Source organism: Meleagris gallopavo, chromosome 28 (assembly GCF_000146605.3).
Source record: "Meleagris gallopavo isolate NT-WF06-2002-E0010 breed Aviagen turkey brand Nicholas breeding stock chromosome 28, Turkey_5.1, whole genome shotgun sequence".
Classification (NCBI taxonomy): Eukaryota; Metazoa; Chordata; class Aves; order Galliformes; family Phasianidae; genus Meleagris; species Meleagris gallopavo.
The window spans coordinates 2,624,634-2,641,139 of record NC_015038.2 but is presented as its reverse complement, the minus strand read 5'-3'; the positions used below and the strand labels follow the sequence as shown (position 1 = coordinate 2,641,139).

The window sequence follows — 16,506 nt, the reverse complement described above, 5'->3', positions numbered from 1 at the left end:
GCAGCGCTGTGCGCGGTTGCTGCGGGGCTTTGCGCGGCGCTGCTGGCGCTGACGGCAGCGGTGCTGATCCGCGCCTACGCGCTGCGATCCCCGGCCATCCCGCGACTGTGGGCACGGCGCGGGGGAACGGCCGCTTTCAGTATCGAAGAGAGGTTGGAAATGAAGGAAACGCTGCGAGGTGAGGGGCGTTTCGAGAGCCCCGGGCTGTCCCGCAGGGTTCGGTGTTGGAGGGTCTGTGTGTGCGACTCGGAGGGCTGAGACTGAGCAAGGAAAGCATTGTTCGGTGATAAGGCTTTGTGGGTTGAGTGTATTGCCGTTGGAAATGGGAATTCCCAACTGTCAGAACGCTGTGTGGGCAAGGAATCGGTTTCCTTAGTAGTGGTGCCATCCCTAATGACAACCATCAGGCACCCCTCTGGGCTGAAAAAACAAAATATGTTCCGGTTTTGTGGGGAGAAAAAGACTGAAACAGAAGGGAAATGCAGCAGACACAGCTGAGCTGAAGGGCGCCCGTCCTTCCCATTGCGGTCACTCTTCCCTGAGCTGTGAAACAATCTGTAAAGCCTCAAAAATGCCAAGGAATGTAAATATTGCTTTGCCTTTTGAAGTGCCAGTCTGATTTCAGTGTCATTTGATCTCTTTTCTGTTTGACCGAAGGTGCTGTTAAAATCCCGACTGTTTCCGTGTCTCCGGAGGACTTAAATGCAACCGCCATGGCAGAATTTGGGGATTACATTCAGAAAGGTATTAAGCTTATCCTAAGTAGTCATCCCTGCTACTCTTTTTTCACTGTACAGTGGAGCAGTACATGCAGGCTGGATGTGGCTCTGGGCAGCCTGGTCTGGTGGTTGGCAACCCTGCACATAGCAGGGAGTTGGAACTGGATGAGCATTGTGGTCCTTTTCAACCCAGGCCGTCCTGTGATTTTATGAGGGATACACCAACAGCCAAAGCTAGCAAAGAAAAAGTTCAGATGCCCTTTTTAGTGTTCGTTAGATGGCTAAATGACTTTGCCATAAAAAAAAAAATTAAGGTACTGTTTCAGCCTAACTGACAGCTCCATCATTGCTCTAAAACAGCTGCAGCACTGATAGATGACAGTTCCCATTTTTCCTTAAGAAAATCCCAAATATGAGCCCATATGGGCTGGTGGGAGTGTAAGAGTGAAGCTGCACATCTGCTTCCTGGAGCAAGCTTGTTGAGCCCACCGAAGCTAAGTATCTGACTGCTCCGTGGGGTGTACAGTGATACAATTGGAAATTAGCACTGATTTTTCTTTTTCTTGTGTTTTTATTTATCTGTTCTTCCAAACAGTCTTCCCAGCTGTATTTTCTTCCAAGTTCATTCAACATGAAATCGTTGGGGAGTACAGCCACCTCTTCACAGTTCAGGGTTCTGACTCTGAAATGATGCCCTACATGCTGCTTGCACACATGGATGTTGTGCCTGCTCCCCTTGAGGGTTGGGATTTCCCTCCTTTCTCAGCTGCAGAGCATGAAGGTTTCATCTATGGACGAGGAACTCTGGACAACAAAAACTCTGCCATTGTACGTCTTCTTGGTAATATTTCAGGGAGAGGAAAAAGCAAATTGAAAGAATGTGCTCTCTTGAGATTGACCAAGTTATCTCTCTTGCCCTTCTTTCCTAAGAAAATTCCTGAGCCCTGCAATTTCTCCCCAACTTTTCCTAGAGATGCAGCGAGGTGGTCTTCTATTACTGAAGAAAACAGTGAGGTCTCTTTCAAGATGTAGAAAAATATATTTACGGATGCAGATGTATTTGGTTGAGTGGTTTTGTTTTGACACTCCCTCCTACTGTGAACCGCACGAGTGATCCCACAAATGGACAATAAAAATCAGTGATTTTGGTGGAAAAGATGAGATGGTTGCTTGTGAGGTTGAGGTGATATAAATTTCTGCTAAAAATGACAAACAAACAGAAAACTGTAGTTTAAAAGACAAGGGAAATGGAAAAATATGGCAAAGGGGCAAAGGGTAGATTTCATTTCATTTCAGAGTAAATTTCTCATTCTTCTGTTTCTACCGTAGTACTTTTTGTATGAAACACGTTGCTCCTTAACATAAATGGGATTGGTAGCTCAAGTCAGAGCCAGGCTGTGTAAAAGATGATTTAAAGGAGCAGTGGAGTCCTTGGATGATGAAAAGCATCGTGCTTCCTATGCAGTTTGTCCCTGATTTCACAGTTGGAAGAACAAACCTGCACTGTATTGTGTGTGCATAGACTGACACTGTATCACACCAAGCCTGAAGCATTACTTGAGAATATGAATGTCATCAGCAGGAGCTGAAGAAGTAAAAACTCAGTTGTGAGCAGGAGAAAGTCTCCTTACAGGCTGAGAATGCATCGTGGTTCCTTTCTGTTACATTACAATCTTTTACACTTATCCTCCCTCTAACGCCATAGGGTAGTAAAATATTCTGAGGTGGGTTTATGTGTTTCTTTTCTGCAGGGCATTCTGCAAGCTCTAGAATTCTTACTGAGAAGAAATTACAGACCCCGCAGGTCTTTCTATGTTGGCATTGGCCATGATGAAGAGGTATTTTCTTTCATTTTGGCTAGATAACTACTTGATGGGCATGTACATAACAAGTCTTACTTCTTTAAACACTGTTCACCTAGAAAATCCTTCCTGTTCTTTGTTATGTGTGTAGATACTGTCAGGCTCGTGCTCATAGTTATGTATTGATTGTTTGGCTTTAAGTGACATTGATGGGGTTTGGTGTAATGAGCAATGAGAAAAGGCAGCAGAGTGTTATTTCAAGTTCTTTTCTGATTGCAGACGTGGAAGAGCTTGGGAGTGTAAGTAAGACATGGCAAGCTGGCCAAAGATTGGCTTCGTTGTTGCAGGTGATGAACAGTAAAATGCTTTCCAGCATTCCTCCCTGTGATGTGGCTAAACTTTGCCATTTCCTGACTGGCTTCTCACAGGTGTTTGGTCGGAAGGGAGCAGTGAAGATTGCAGCTCTGCTGGAATCCAGAGGAGTGAAACTCTCCTTCCTGCTGGATGAGGGAAGTGCGATACTGGACGGCATCATTGCGGGCATGAAGAAGCCAGTAGCTCTGTAAGTAAAGCAGAAAAAGAATCATTGTGATGAAAGTGATTCATTTCCATTAATTATGTGTTAGAAATGACTTTGCTAATGTCACCAAAATGTTTTCAAGGCATGAGGCAGCGTTGGCATTGCTGAAATGACAGCGAGCAAAGGGCCTTTGGTTTGCTTGCTGTCCATCACAGCTGTGCTGACAAAAGCAGAATGTTCTGCTTATCTCATGCAAGAGTGCTAATTGTATGCTGTAGTCTGTTCACAGGAGGAGAAGCCAAGATATCAGACTTATCAGACTTTCAAATGTTTAAAGATTGCTGAGAATTTGTTATTGCTGCTTCTACAGTGTTTCATGTAATGCTAGAAGTGTACAGGCTAGTTTCTTCTACCTATGCTCTGTGCATGTGTGTTTGGAGTTGCATCAATCATTTATTTATTTGTATTTGGCCAGAATTGCTGTCACAGAAAAAGGTTCAATAACACTGAACTTCACCGTGGAAAAAGAGCCAGGACATTCATCCTTCCCTCCAAAAGAGACAAGTATTGGCATTCTTGCAACAGCAATGTCCAGGTGAGAGCTTCCCTGTTGTCTGACATCAAAGACAGGCAGGTTCCTCAGGTGTTGATATTTGACTTGCTTTTGTGATATTTGCTTTTAGAGTATTTAGCAAATTCCCCTTACAAATTTGAAGCTGAAGTTTGCAGCCACTTTGAAGGGCAGAAATGCAGTGCCCAGCAAAGGGACAATAGCCACATGTCTAGAGTGTCTAGCTGCTAATTGTCCAAACCAATCAACATGATGTAGCGTTAGAATGTTTTATCCTGAAGCTGAGTAAATCTTCTCACTACATATCTTTGTGGGTAGCAAACTGACTAGTAGGTACATATTTCAGATAAACCTCATATGTGGAGTCATTTTTAAACAGATTTTTATGTATTCTTTATGAGAGTTCTTCAGTTGGTCTAGAAAGAAAATTTTTGCATGTGACTGGAACGCCCAGAAATTGGACCTGTGTTCATGGATGAAAGTGTGGTTACATCTCCAATACGTAGATATGTTTTAGAAACCAAATCCCCATCAGCCTTCTGAAGCAGTAACAGCCAAAGACTGTTCTAATTCCCAATGTTGATTTGCTTTGCCTTAGGCTGGAGCAGAATCCCATGCGCAATCTGTTTGGCCATGGTCCGGAACTCATGACTATGGAGCACCTTGCATCAGAGGTGAGGAAAGAGCCATAATTTAATTCCCAGTTTTTCATATTGCTGAGTGAAGAGTAACTCAGCATATGAGCTTGGAGCACAGTTAGGTAATTCTTGGAAAGAAGACTGAAGCTGGCTTTATCCCATGCTGTGAGTTTTTTCTGTTGGCCTTGTTTCACATGCATGAACGCGTTATCTTCTTGACAACCAGCAACTTACTACTTTGTGGCTCTGTTTCTTCCATTTAGTTCAATTTTCCTCTCAATCTCATCATGAGCAATCTCTGGCTGTTTTCACCTATTGTCAGCAGGTAAGAATTCATATCCTTGCTGAACACTCTCAGTCTCACTTGTAAGAAACGAAGGCTTGTCAGAAACTGTTGATTTCTGGTCATCCCAGGAAATCACTTCTACCATTTAAAGTCAGTGCTTTACAGATAATAAGCAATTTGTTAATTAAATAGGGCTCAGTTCAGCTTGTTCCCTATGTAAATGTGGTGCTTGTGTTGAAAAGAAATGTCTTTGAAAAATGACTCTTTTCTTTTTGTAAGAGTTCTTGCCTGGAAACCTTCCACTAATGCCTTGATTCGAACTACTACAGCAGTCACAATGTTTAACGCAGGAATCAAGGTAGCTTCATCTTGATAATGTTTATCATTATTATTATTATTTGTTTAGTATAATGGGCAGTTAGGACTTTCAGTTTCTGTCTACATGCATTTAATTATAAGATCAGTACAGCCCTAATTTCAGACCCTGTGTGCTGTCACAACCGGTCCGGTTCTTACTTCGGGCATGACTTGAATTTAGCTGCAGTTGCAACTTATTTCCTCTCTGGAGTATCTGAAATCTGTCACAGAGAGACATTTGTAAACCAACATTAAAATTGTTTACATTTTAGGATAGATGAGAAACCACACAAAGTGTTGTGGACACTAACTGAAACTGTTACAGCTGCTTCCCTCACCTAGATGGGAACTTGCTTTTGTGAGCATAGGTCAGGTTTTTACCATCATTTGAGGAGGGTTAGCATGCACCTTGGACTGAGAGAAAACAGGTTCTGGCTGATAGAGGCAGATTTTGCCCTGATAAAGAGGTGTAGCTATCCAAAAATATTACAGCCCTGGAAAATAAACAGGACTTTTGGTGTGTCTGTCCCTGATACAGGAGTGATACAGTGGCTGAACAGTGACACTGAGTGGCCAGGAGAGAAGTAACACTCTCATTTCTTTTGTTGTTTTAATTCATACCTTTTCAACAAAATTTAAATATTCTGCAGCAAAGAAGAGTAAGTTACTTTTTTAGTGAAGACACAACACATCCCAGAACTAAAAAAAAATAATGTGGCCGTAAAAGGAAAAATACTGAAAAAAGGCTTTCTCAAAGTTTCTCAATGCAGAGTTTCTGAAGGCAAGTGTCTCATCACAGGAAGAAAGCTTTTGTGTAGCAGCTAGCTTCATTTTTTCATTGACTCAACTATTTATTTTTGTAGTTATCTGCATTATAAATGAGATGCAGTATTTGAATGCTGGATACAGAAACAGATCTCGTATTTGTATCAGTGGAAATGGAGTGACACATTCATCTGCGAGGCCCAGCATCACTGAGCAGTTTCTGAGTTTGCAGTTGCCTTTTTAATCTGTTTCTAACCTTCCTTTTATGTCCTGATATTTTTTTTTTTAGCTCAATGTCATCCCATCATCTGCAAGAGCAACTGTGAACTTCCGGATCCACTCTGCAGAGAAGGCCAGGGAGGTATTCCTGCCTGCACAAATGTTCATTTTTTTGCTCTCATCTCAAATAACTTACTTTTTTTCTACCTTTGAAACAGATAACTAATGGCTGCTCTGCTGACTGGAAGCTCCCCTCTGTTTTAATGCTTTTCCATGCTCTCATGCATTCTGCCTTCCAAGCTTTTGAGTGTTTTCTACTTGAGAACCACACATAACACAGCTCAGACGTGGGATGTGGCAATACAGTGCCTTGGCATATAGGCACGTGAGTCCTCCCCACTCTTCTCCATCCCTCCGCAGCAAAGTGAAGCTCTGCCATCTGAAATTAACTTAGCCCTTGTGGCAGTAGATGTAAGAACACTCTTTTCATCTCTCTTTATGCTTAAACAGTTGCATGGGAAGGTTTGGGAGCTGCTTCTTAATGGAGGCTGTCAGAAGTGCAGCTGAGCTCCTGTCCTTTCTCCTCTGAGATGGAGTGCAAAGTGCATTGTTTACTATGGCCTGTTCCTCACTTAGCCTCAGTACTGCACTACATGTGGGTATGTTTGCTTCAGTCAGGCTCTGTTCTGGGTATTGTTTTTAGGAGTGCAGTGCAAGTGAGCAAAATTGATTTGTTTATGAGTGGAATAGAGTTTATTCAGAACAACCTTCTTAGAAATGCTGTACAGATTCTGAGTATTTTCTGAATATGGAACAGATCAAGAGGCAGACTAAACTTGGAATTGTGTCTTGCAATTACACTGAGCAGATTTCAAAAGTTTCCTTGTGCCAAAGAGCATATGTGCATTATATGTGATTGTGGAATGGAATAAAGCTTAGGACTTGTGACTTGTGAGAATGTGTGAGTCTTGCATGCTCCAGGCTGGACATTCCTGCTCAGCCAAGGACAGCTGTGATAAATTATCAAAAAGTAGTGTCTTCCCTTCCAAAACCTCTGGAAGTTTGTATTTTCTGGAAGCTTGTTCTGGATTAAAGGAGATTGGCAACAAGCTGTCAGAGCTGAAGTAGTTGAGGAACACCTTGAGGCAGTGATGTGCATCTGATTGCACTGAGACAGAAATGTTAGCTTAAGTGTCAGCTACCCACCCAGTAAAGGAAGAGAGGCTGCCACACCATTTTGGTCCTGATTCTGCATCTATATTTGGAGCAAAAGTTAGCAGTCCGTAGAGAAACATCTTCTGCAAAGTAGTATATTGACATCTAGAAGAGATGCTCTCATTTCTTTCTTCTCTTTATTATTATGATTAATCTCTGTGATTTACCCATAGGTGCTAGAGACAGTTAGAAACACGATTGCTGATGACAGAGTGAAGATTGATGTTGTAGAGGCCTTTGACCCCCTTCCCATCAGCCCATGGGATGACCAGACCTTTGGAGTCCATGTTTTTCAGAGAACCATTCTGGATACTTTCCCAAATGTTGACAGTGTAGTCCCAGGTAACAACAAGCACATGACAATTATTTCCTCTTCAGCTTCCTCCCTGCTTTTCTCTCCCCCACCTCCCAGTATTGCCTTGTTTCCATTTTCTATGTATTTCTCCACCCCAGCTGTTAACTACTGGAAACAGCTGTTTTTTCCTCTTTTACTCAGTTCCCTCTTTATGTTTTCAAGTTTTATGTTAGTTTTTAGTGGTGGAAGTAAAAAAGCAAACAGGAAACCAGCAGGAACAATGAGCCTTGAATTTGACTCTCTGCACATACAAAGGAATCTCTTCAGGGAAGAAAGGAATTGTGAGGGGAAAGTAGGAGGTCTTCTTTCTTTAGCTCTTCTTTTATAGTTTTCAGAGCTGGCAAAGCCATTCCTACTTTTCTGTATTGTTCCTTATCATCCCAGCCCCTTCCCTTGCTTGCAGTTCCTTTCTATTTCTGTACTATTTGTTAGACTGCAGTTTGAAGCTTGAACTTTGGTACAGGTTTAGTATCACAGCTGTTCTTAGAATGACTGAATCATATGTTCAGTTCCTCTTCTTCGTAAAGGAGAGAATGTTGTTCTTCCAGGATGTTCCAATAAACTGTTCTCAGTGATTTTTGATTTTGATGTAGTTCAGTGTCACACAGAACTGTAATCAGATGCCTTTCCTTTCTCCTGGGGAAAAAAGTGTGAGTCATTAAATTGCTGCTGCCATGCAAAGTAAACCTGAGGTTTGTTTTCCAGGCACGTGTATTGGAAACACAGACAGCAGGCATTTCACTAACGTCACAGATGCCATTTATCGATTCAACCCAGTGCTCTTGAAGTCAGATGATCTCCCCAGGTACTGTATTCTGTCTGCATGTGGGCAGCTGTTTGGGGTGGGGAGTAGAGAAAGAGAGAGTTGATATGCATTAGGCTGAAGGAAACCCAGCCTTGTGTACCTTGGCGTGGTGCTGGTGTTGCTGCACGTTCTGCAAGGCCACCCATTTCCTGCATATTTGGGTGCTGCACAAATAGGGGATGGTAATTACACTGAGAGAGCGTTAGCCCTTACTCTTCTTTACTCTAAATGTGAGCAAGACCTCCTTCAGGTGCTGGCAATACAGTGAGGCTGACTGGCTCCTTTATATAGTGCTGCAGTGTGAAAGGTATTGTCCTGGTGCTTGGCCTTGTTTAAGAGGTTTGTCCCTGTTTGGACACTGAATTTGTTTGCATTTTAGATTTTCTGGGGTAAAGCAATAACCAAGAACTCCAACATAGAAAGGATTGTTTCTTTGAGTAATATGTAGTACATTTGTCATCTTACTGAGGTGCAAGTGTCACAGGAGTGCTGTAATGCTTTGATAGCTGTGTGGGACAGTGACATAAATGGTCAGGAGGTGGGAAAAGAGTTGGGATAAGTTTTCTTTTCCATGTACACCATGAGTTTAGTTGTGCTGTGAGCCTTAGGATCAGTAAATTACTTCAGTTAGATTGAGCAACAGACACTGCAGTATTTTTGGCATCTGTTGCTGTATATTTTTGTGCTGAGCATTGCTTAATGAAGTGGCAAGTAGGTGCTGGGTATGTGCAGGTGGATCACAAATGCATGTTGGAATGAAAAACGTTCTTCTCTTTCTACCAGGATCCATGGGTTGAATGAGAGAATCTCAGTTGAGAGTTATGAGAAACAGGTCGAGTTTCTCTTTCAGCTGATTAAGAACTGTGATGTTGACGAGCTTCCGGAGCCTCACGCAAACTCTCATGAGCTGTGAGACAAAAACCCAAGAGGAACAGCTACTGAGGTGGACTTTGGGATGGCAGAGGTCTGGGCCATAAGCAGCAGTTGTGTGTTGCACGTTGAGTGATGTCTGGAGTTTGGTTTTACATACAGATGGAAACACTGCTGGTTTGCAGCTCCAGGCAAACATACAGTTTGCTGTTAAGCGATAAGAATAGGAACAAAACACAGCCAACCAGACTTCTGTGCATCCCTGGCCTTACATGCAGCCATTAATCTGAGATTATTAATTTTTTCAGCATTTTCTTCAGTCTTTAAGCCTCTGAAATTGGAAGTCACTTAAATATTGAAGCTGTAATTTGTAATCATTCGTGCATCGTTAAAAGAGGCTGATCTTCCAATGTCAAAGTTGTCTTTTACAGTTAATTAGTTTTCACAAACGATGTGCCTGTCAGAAGCTCACGTGAGGAGAACAGGATGGGCTGTAGGTTGGATGTCATTGGATACAGCTGCACTAAGAGGCTGTTGCACTGCTGATGGGGTGGGGCTCCTTTCCCAGCTGATCCTTTTAACCAGCATCAGTGGTGCTCTCAGATGATGCCAGGGTGAAATTGATATTGCTGTTTTCTGACTGATTTCTGATTGTAGCTTAAAATGCTGATCTTTGGGGGGTTTTAGCAGTGTTGCTTTAACATAAGTTGCTCTGATCTATGTGGTGCTAGAAATGTTTTTTCCTCTCTTTTCTGTGGCTCTCCCTGTCTCCCTCTAGTAAGGCCCAGGACACGTTGTGATGCTGAGTGTCTGAGTGAGGAAATGTGGCTTGAAACAGGTAAACTAAACTAAACTGTCTGATCGTCCCATCTCTTTTTTCACTGAATCTATTTCTATAGCATTCCTCTTTTCCTCCCCAGACAACTTCTTTGTGAAAGATGGTGAAGCTCTCCCATTTTCTCCAGTTCAGAGGGAGCAGAGCCTTCTCTCCACCTTCATGGCCTACTCTTCCACTTCTCACTTTACCTCCTGCTTCTATTGACTCAGCTCTCTGGGAAGTCTAATGTGCACAGGCCATTGATATTGGCTGTGTTTTTATTTCTTCTTGCACTAGCACACCTGTCTTTGTTGACACTAAAGGGTTAAGCATTCTCTTGGCCTCAACAGTCTGTTCAGTTGCAGTTACTGTTATTTGTTAAAGAATTCAGAATTAGGCATTAGCCAAGAAAAGACTGTGGAGGTTGTTTTCTTGCACTGACATGCAGAGTCTGCTGTAGGAAGGAGGCAGACCTTCTCCTGTTGCACTGTTGCAGAGATGTGTGTCTCTTTTTCTGAGTGTGAGTGATAGACTGGAATCGGATGGTTGTTCTGCTCTTAATTCATAGTGTAAAATGTGCTGGGATGTGCAGGAAATACCCAGGAATGTATCCTGAAAAACAGTGGAACTGTGAGTCCTAATTCCCATTCACCATTTTCTATTTATTTGCAGACTGATCTTATCAGTATTGCCAATGGGCTGAGCTGCCTCAAGCTATTAAATAACTGAAACCAAACCAGCACTTTTATCTAATAAAGCAACGAGTGCAGGTTCTTTTCATGATGATTATTTAGTTTTATGATGTACCTTTATAATTGCAATGAAATCATTTCCACACCTGATTCTACAGCAGAGCGAGTCATGAAGTTTCCATCAAAACAATTCCACATATTTTCCAGCCTGCTTTAGTCTTTGCACCCTCCTTGGTGTTCTTTTTATACAAAAATTAACTCACTATGTCTATGTGTTACTGGGTAGTAACATAAAGGGTTAGATGGTGTCTCGTGGTCTCTTCCAATCTTAACTGTTCTGATTCTGTTGTAGGGATCATGTTGCAAAAATCTTATCTTAGGCCATGCTGTTGTGCAGTGGAAATGGTGTTGTGGTGTTTAGGAGGGATTTGTTGCCTGTTCTAATAGCAAATGGGCCTTAAAGACATAAAGCATCCTTTATTCTTTTGTAATTTCCTGTCCCCAAATAAAAATCGCTCATCAGTTGTGTTTTGGTGAGGGCTGTTTCTTTAAAACGATTCATTTGAAGATTCATTTTGCTGCTGAAGGAAAAGTGAAGAGCAAAGCAGTTCTGGGAAAGCATGGTTGTTTTTGGCAGGTAAGGTGCAAATGTGTGCCATGAGGTTTTGCTAATGCATTTCATTGCAGAACCTCATTAATTACTGCTCATCATGCAGTGCCTCTGCAATGTGCAGATGTTCAGCAGAGCTTTGTTACAACCTGAAGCCACTCAACTGAAGGCCTCATCCAGGATGCAATGGTGGAGAGCACGTTTTCCACCTTTCCCCATTTCTCTCCAGTCATTTCTGCTTTTTTTTTTCCTGTGCAGCAGCTTTGCTTTTGTATTCCCAGCTGATCAGCAGCCATGCCACGCTCATCTGGCTCAGTTCTGAACGATTGCTCAGTGTTGGTACCTGCACACCTCCTCTAACAAAGCAGTTTTTCTTCCCTGCTCCTTTTTCTGTTCATGATATGCTCTCCAGGAATGTCTCTCATCTTGTGTAGTGTTTGAAATCTTCGTGTCATCGTGTAAATAAAAACGTAAGGATGATGCTTTAGCCTTTTCTGCTGAGATCTTATACTTTGCATAGCATAACTAACTGCTTGGTAATATCAAGTACACCATCACAAATACAGATTGATAGCTCTGGCTCTTTTTTTTTTTTTTTTGTAATGAGTCACAGTGCTCTGGTCATTTAGGGCAATTACCTCTGATTCATCAGAGAAGTCAAAGCCTGATTTTCTGTTCTGAAGACACGTAATTCGGCGTTGTATCTAACAGGGTTGTGAATGCTGTTTGCATTAGTCAGATTCCAGTACATTAATATGTTCCTGTGTTAAAGCCATAGTAACTTCCTTCTTAATAGGCAAGTTTACAAAGCTGCCATTCTTCTGACAGTGGTTTCTCAAAGCAGCAGGTCTGTTGTTTGAAATTAGCAGCCTGCTTGCTAGCACCCAGCTGATGGAGGGTCGTATGTGCCTGCAGTAGGATGGTGAGAAGGTCATACTCCACACCTGCACTGCCTAAAGAAAACTCTGTTGCTAGCATCTATTTAAAACAACGTGGTTTATTTTGAGACCTGAGTGACCATGGACAGTTCAGGGCTGAAGAAGAATGCAGGAACAAGGTGTTTACAGAGTTGTTTCCCTCCAGCCTTACATTTGGTCGATGTTTTTGGCTCCTCTTTGCCATTTTGATTGCTGTTTCATTGGTGAATCTATTTGCTCAAGCAGGTGCTATGAGAACGCAGTGCAGGCTGTGCCATCACCAAGCCCTGGTCTTGTCAGTGCCACAGAACAAAGAGTTTAAGGTAGATGTGAGGGGCAGATTCTTCACTCAGAGGGCAGTGAGGCCATGGAGAAATGTTGGTGCCCCTTTCCTGGAGGTGCTGTGATGAGCCCTGGGCAGCCTGAGCTGTGGGGGGCAGCCAACCCACAATGGGGAATTTGGGTGTCTTTAAGGTCCTTTCCAACCTAAGCCATTCTATCGTTCACTGAGGAGCTTGGAGGATGAACCCAGCATTGGCCTTTGCACTGCATGCAGTCCTCAGCAGCAGCAGAGTGCTTGCTGGCACTCAGAAACACTTACAGCCGTGGGTTTGTCGTTTTAGTCCCTAGATTCAGCTCTTAAAGAAATGACACTGCCTTCACCTCTGAGGTCTCTCTTACAGCACTACCAGTTGCATTCCACCATCTCCCAGTGCTCATAGCAAAGCCTGGAGGTATTCAGCAGTGCTGCCCTGCCATTTATTGGCTTTAACCAAACAACACAGACAAGGCAGGCAGCGTGTGGTCAGCACTGCCATGCAGGGGGCTCAGCTCTACTTCCACAGCTGCCAGGGCGGCTGTGATCAAGAGCTCAGCGTGGGGGGGAAGGGAGTGCCCTGCCCTGCACTGCAGAGATCTTGCTGACTGATTTCAGAGCTGGGATGGGGGGCCCCAAAGGAAGCTGCACTCAGTTCTCAGCAGGAAGGAAAATGACCGCATGGAAGGGTGGTTAGTGCAACGGGTGGGAGACAAAGAGTGAATGCACTTCTGTGTTGGGCTCTGCCTGGGCAGTGGGGTGTGAGGGGCAACGTGCAAGTCACGAAGCATATCCCAGGAAGCTTTTTGGCATATCTTTTCTTTTATAACTTTAATCCAGCGTAATTATGTGGCTTACTGTAGCCCTGTGAGCACTTGGATCATTGAGCACTGTGCCTAACAGTGCACTACTGGGACAGCCACACGGAGGAGCCTGGCTGCACTTCAGTTATTTCTCTGAGTAATCAGAAAGCTCCTTCTAGCTCATGGCAATAATCCTCTGCTCAGGGGCTGTGCTCGCTGCATGGCAGTGCTGAGGTTCTCTGCATGCTCTCAGTCTGGCTACACAACTCTACCAGCTGATTTTTGTATTTTCTGTTTGATAAAGGTGATTAGAGAGAGGCAGCAGCAGGTTGCTGTCATAGACTGATCCAAAGGCCACAGCAAAGGAGTTGAGCTCCTCCAGAAAGCTTACAAGAGGGAACCTGAAAGGTTGGTGGTTGTTTTTTCTTTCTTTTTCTGGCTACTACATCTGTTATGTACATATCCAAACCACATTTAAACTTTGTAGCTTCCCTACTCACCATACTCTAACTTTGGTACAGGACTGATTTCAGCCTACCTAGCAAGCTGTGTAAGTACTTAGGAAGAGTAATGTGCCCTGCAGTACTTTTATCCTTCCAAGTCCACCTGGATACTTAAATCTTGTTACTGCAGTACTGTGTAGTTTTACTTAGACACCAGAATTAATCCAGTGTCACCTTTGGGCTGTTGGGAAGTGAAAGGACCTTTATGGAGTGGGGGATAGTGGAGAGTCAGAAAGTGATTCTCACTTCTCCGTCCCAGCAGCCTTGTGCTGTTAGTCCTTTTTTCACCTTAATTTCAGAATATAAATGAATTTGGAGCTTATATCCGGAGCAAAGGAGCAATGAGAGGCATGTCCTCAGTCCCCACGTGGCAGGTGTCTGTGCTGTCACTGGGTCAGCAGCTGTGACACAGGAACCTCTGCCCTGGAGCACAGGAAGCCAAAACCTTCCAGCTCCCCTGTGCCAGGTGCTCTCCCATGGCTGAAAGCCCTCAGGATGTTCCTGGCTGAGGGCAGCCTGTGTTTGTTTGTCACACAGCACGTGGGTGACACCTGAGTGCAGTTGAGAGATGTGGTTTAATCCTCGAGAAAAAGGATGGTGATGGTTTTGTTTGTTTCCAGGCTAGAAAACAAAATTCCACGAGCTGCATTTCTTCTTCCAGATCAGGGCCAGATTAGGGTCAGCTTCCCAGTGCTGCCTGCCATTGTGAACTGTTTGCTCAGGACTGACATCTGCAGGGGTAAATAAGTCATTATCCATAACCTGATTAGTCTGAGTTTGGATCTGGGACAGACTGCAGCAAAGCTAAAACAGGGAACAAAGGGTCCAGAGCTCCCAGAACACTCTTACATTATATGACAGCTTTTTGTTTTCACTGACTTTGACCAAATTACTTCCTTTTGCTGGATCCTCTTGTGCATGTCCAGAGCTGGGCAGTGCTGTGTTAGTATGGTAGCACTGAACTCACGTGAGTGCTGTAAAACACATGGCCACCAATTCCATGATCCAGTGTAGCTCAGTGGTAAATTCTTTCCTTTCCAAACGTTTGTTGCCTTTGGTACCTGTAATTGGAAAGCCATTTCCTGCCCTTTCATCCTCTGCCTTTCTGATCTCCGCGCGTCAGCGTAGCTGCTGGGGATTTTATCTATTTCTGTTCTCTTGTCTCATGTAGCTTTTGTCTTCACGCTTCCACTTCCTGAGCGTGCAGCTGGCCGGGCTGCTAATCAACAAGGTCACATTTTGGTGCACGTTGTCTTTATGGGGTGGGGGAAGAGTGGTTATTCTGGGGGAGATGTGGATTTTCCAGGTCAGGAAGGAAAGATGAAGGCAGAGCCTTGCAGAGCAGGTTTGTTTGGACAAAGGAGGACGAAGGCTGGGGCCGAGGGCAGGATTTGGGGCTGCCATCCCAGCTGCAGTGTGGAACTGCTGCTGCTTCACATAATCACAGAATGGCCCGGGTTGGAAGGAGCCTCAAGGATTATGAATCTCCAACCCACCTGCCACCAACCCACCAACCTCTCCATTTAATGCTAGATCAGTGCTTCAGTTTAGATATCACCTCTGTATGCCTCAAGTTTTCTATGTTTCTTTGCCAGTGTCACATCACAGGTTGTGAGAATTAAATTAGCACAAATATACCACTAATGCTCGTTAGCCTTTGGAGCAGTGGGTTCAAGTAGACAGAGCAGCAGCAGGTTGGAACAAAATGGAGTGCATTTTGCTGCTGTCAACACACTGAAAGCAGCGTGCTGATGATCTGCTGCAGCAGTTCAGCTTTCTTAGACATCTGCAAAGATTTTGGGGCCGGGGGGAGTTGGAAAAGCATGGTAGTTTTATTTGTGCTATCTTCATACTGCTTGATAGATATTCTGGATGTATAGCTGGACGTATTCTGCTCTGCCTTTGCTTCCAACGTACAAAATGTTTCAGCAAACTCCCAACACTCAACCATTAACGTGGGCAGAAAGGAGTTAAGCAGCACAGCACACATCCTTTAGAGTCTTCAGCCTCCACGTGTGTCCTGCTGCCTTCACACAGCTGCCTCCTTTTCCTTGCTGTAAGGAATGAAGTCACCACACCCGCGGGGCACAGATCTGAGCTCTGCTTCCTCTCCCATGCGTGTCTCAATGCTGGTGCTGCTGCTGAGCATCATCCCCAGGGCACGGAGTTGGGCATGGCAGCAACTCGTGGTTGGCTGCTTCCTGGGAGGAAAGGGAAGGAAAGGGAAGGAAAAACAGCCGCTGGTCACAAGTTCCATTTGTGCAAAGGGGAAAAAAATAAATGGAAATAAAAGGAAACACGAATCAGGAGCGCTCGGATCGTTCAGAAGGGCGGAGTCGCGCGCTGCAGTGAGGCGCTGGGGAGCAGCTGGAGGTTCGTCGGATGGGTTTGGTGCGCGCCGTGATATTGCAGGCTGTCTTTGCCGAAGCCTTCGGGCTGGCAGAGGTCTGAGAAGCAAAGGGACGTTCGGGCTGGGTCGCTGCTTTTGGGCCTGCGTCCTAAGCGAGCTCTCTAATTACGGTGCCTCGCTTAATTGCCGCGCGCTCCCTAATTACCAAACTCCCTACGGCTTGCGCTCGGCAGCGCGGCGGGCTCCAGGTGGGCTCGGCATCACGTGACCCAGGCCACACCCCCTTTCCGGACGGGGGCGGGGCTTCTGCTCGGTGCGTGGGCAGCGCGCCCCTCCCCGCCGCGCATGGGCACGGCTACGGGCGGCGGAGCGGAGC

At 44.5% G+C, this 16,506-nt stretch overlaps 1 protein-coding gene across 1 annotated transcript in view; it reads left to right on the top strand.

Moving 5' to 3' along the window:
• Positions 1-11,728, top strand: part of PM20D1 (peptidase M20 domain containing 1) — a 13,194-nt gene extending 1,466 nt beyond the window's left edge. Inside the window, exons 2-14 of the mRNA XM_003212910.4 lie at positions 5-178; positions 658-744; positions 1,315-1,547; positions 2,471-2,557; positions 2,950-3,083; positions 3,517-3,636; positions 4,211-4,286; positions 4,514-4,575; positions 4,816-4,894; positions 5,948-6,019; positions 7,266-7,434; positions 8,153-8,252; positions 9,036-11,728. Of these exons, the coding sequence (XP_003212958.3) occupies positions 5-178; positions 658-744; positions 1,315-1,547; positions 2,471-2,557; positions 2,950-3,083; positions 3,517-3,636; positions 4,211-4,286; positions 4,514-4,575; positions 4,816-4,894; positions 5,948-6,019; positions 7,266-7,434; positions 8,153-8,252; positions 9,036-9,165 (1,523 nt within the window). The 3' untranslated portion in view covers positions 9,166-11,728. The remainder of the gene's footprint in view (positions 1-4; positions 179-657; positions 745-1,314; positions 1,548-2,470; positions 2,558-2,949; positions 3,084-3,516; positions 3,637-4,210; positions 4,287-4,513; positions 4,576-4,815; positions 4,895-5,947; positions 6,020-7,265; positions 7,435-8,152; positions 8,253-9,035) is intronic.
• Positions 11,729-16,506: the final 4,778 nt, after the last annotated feature.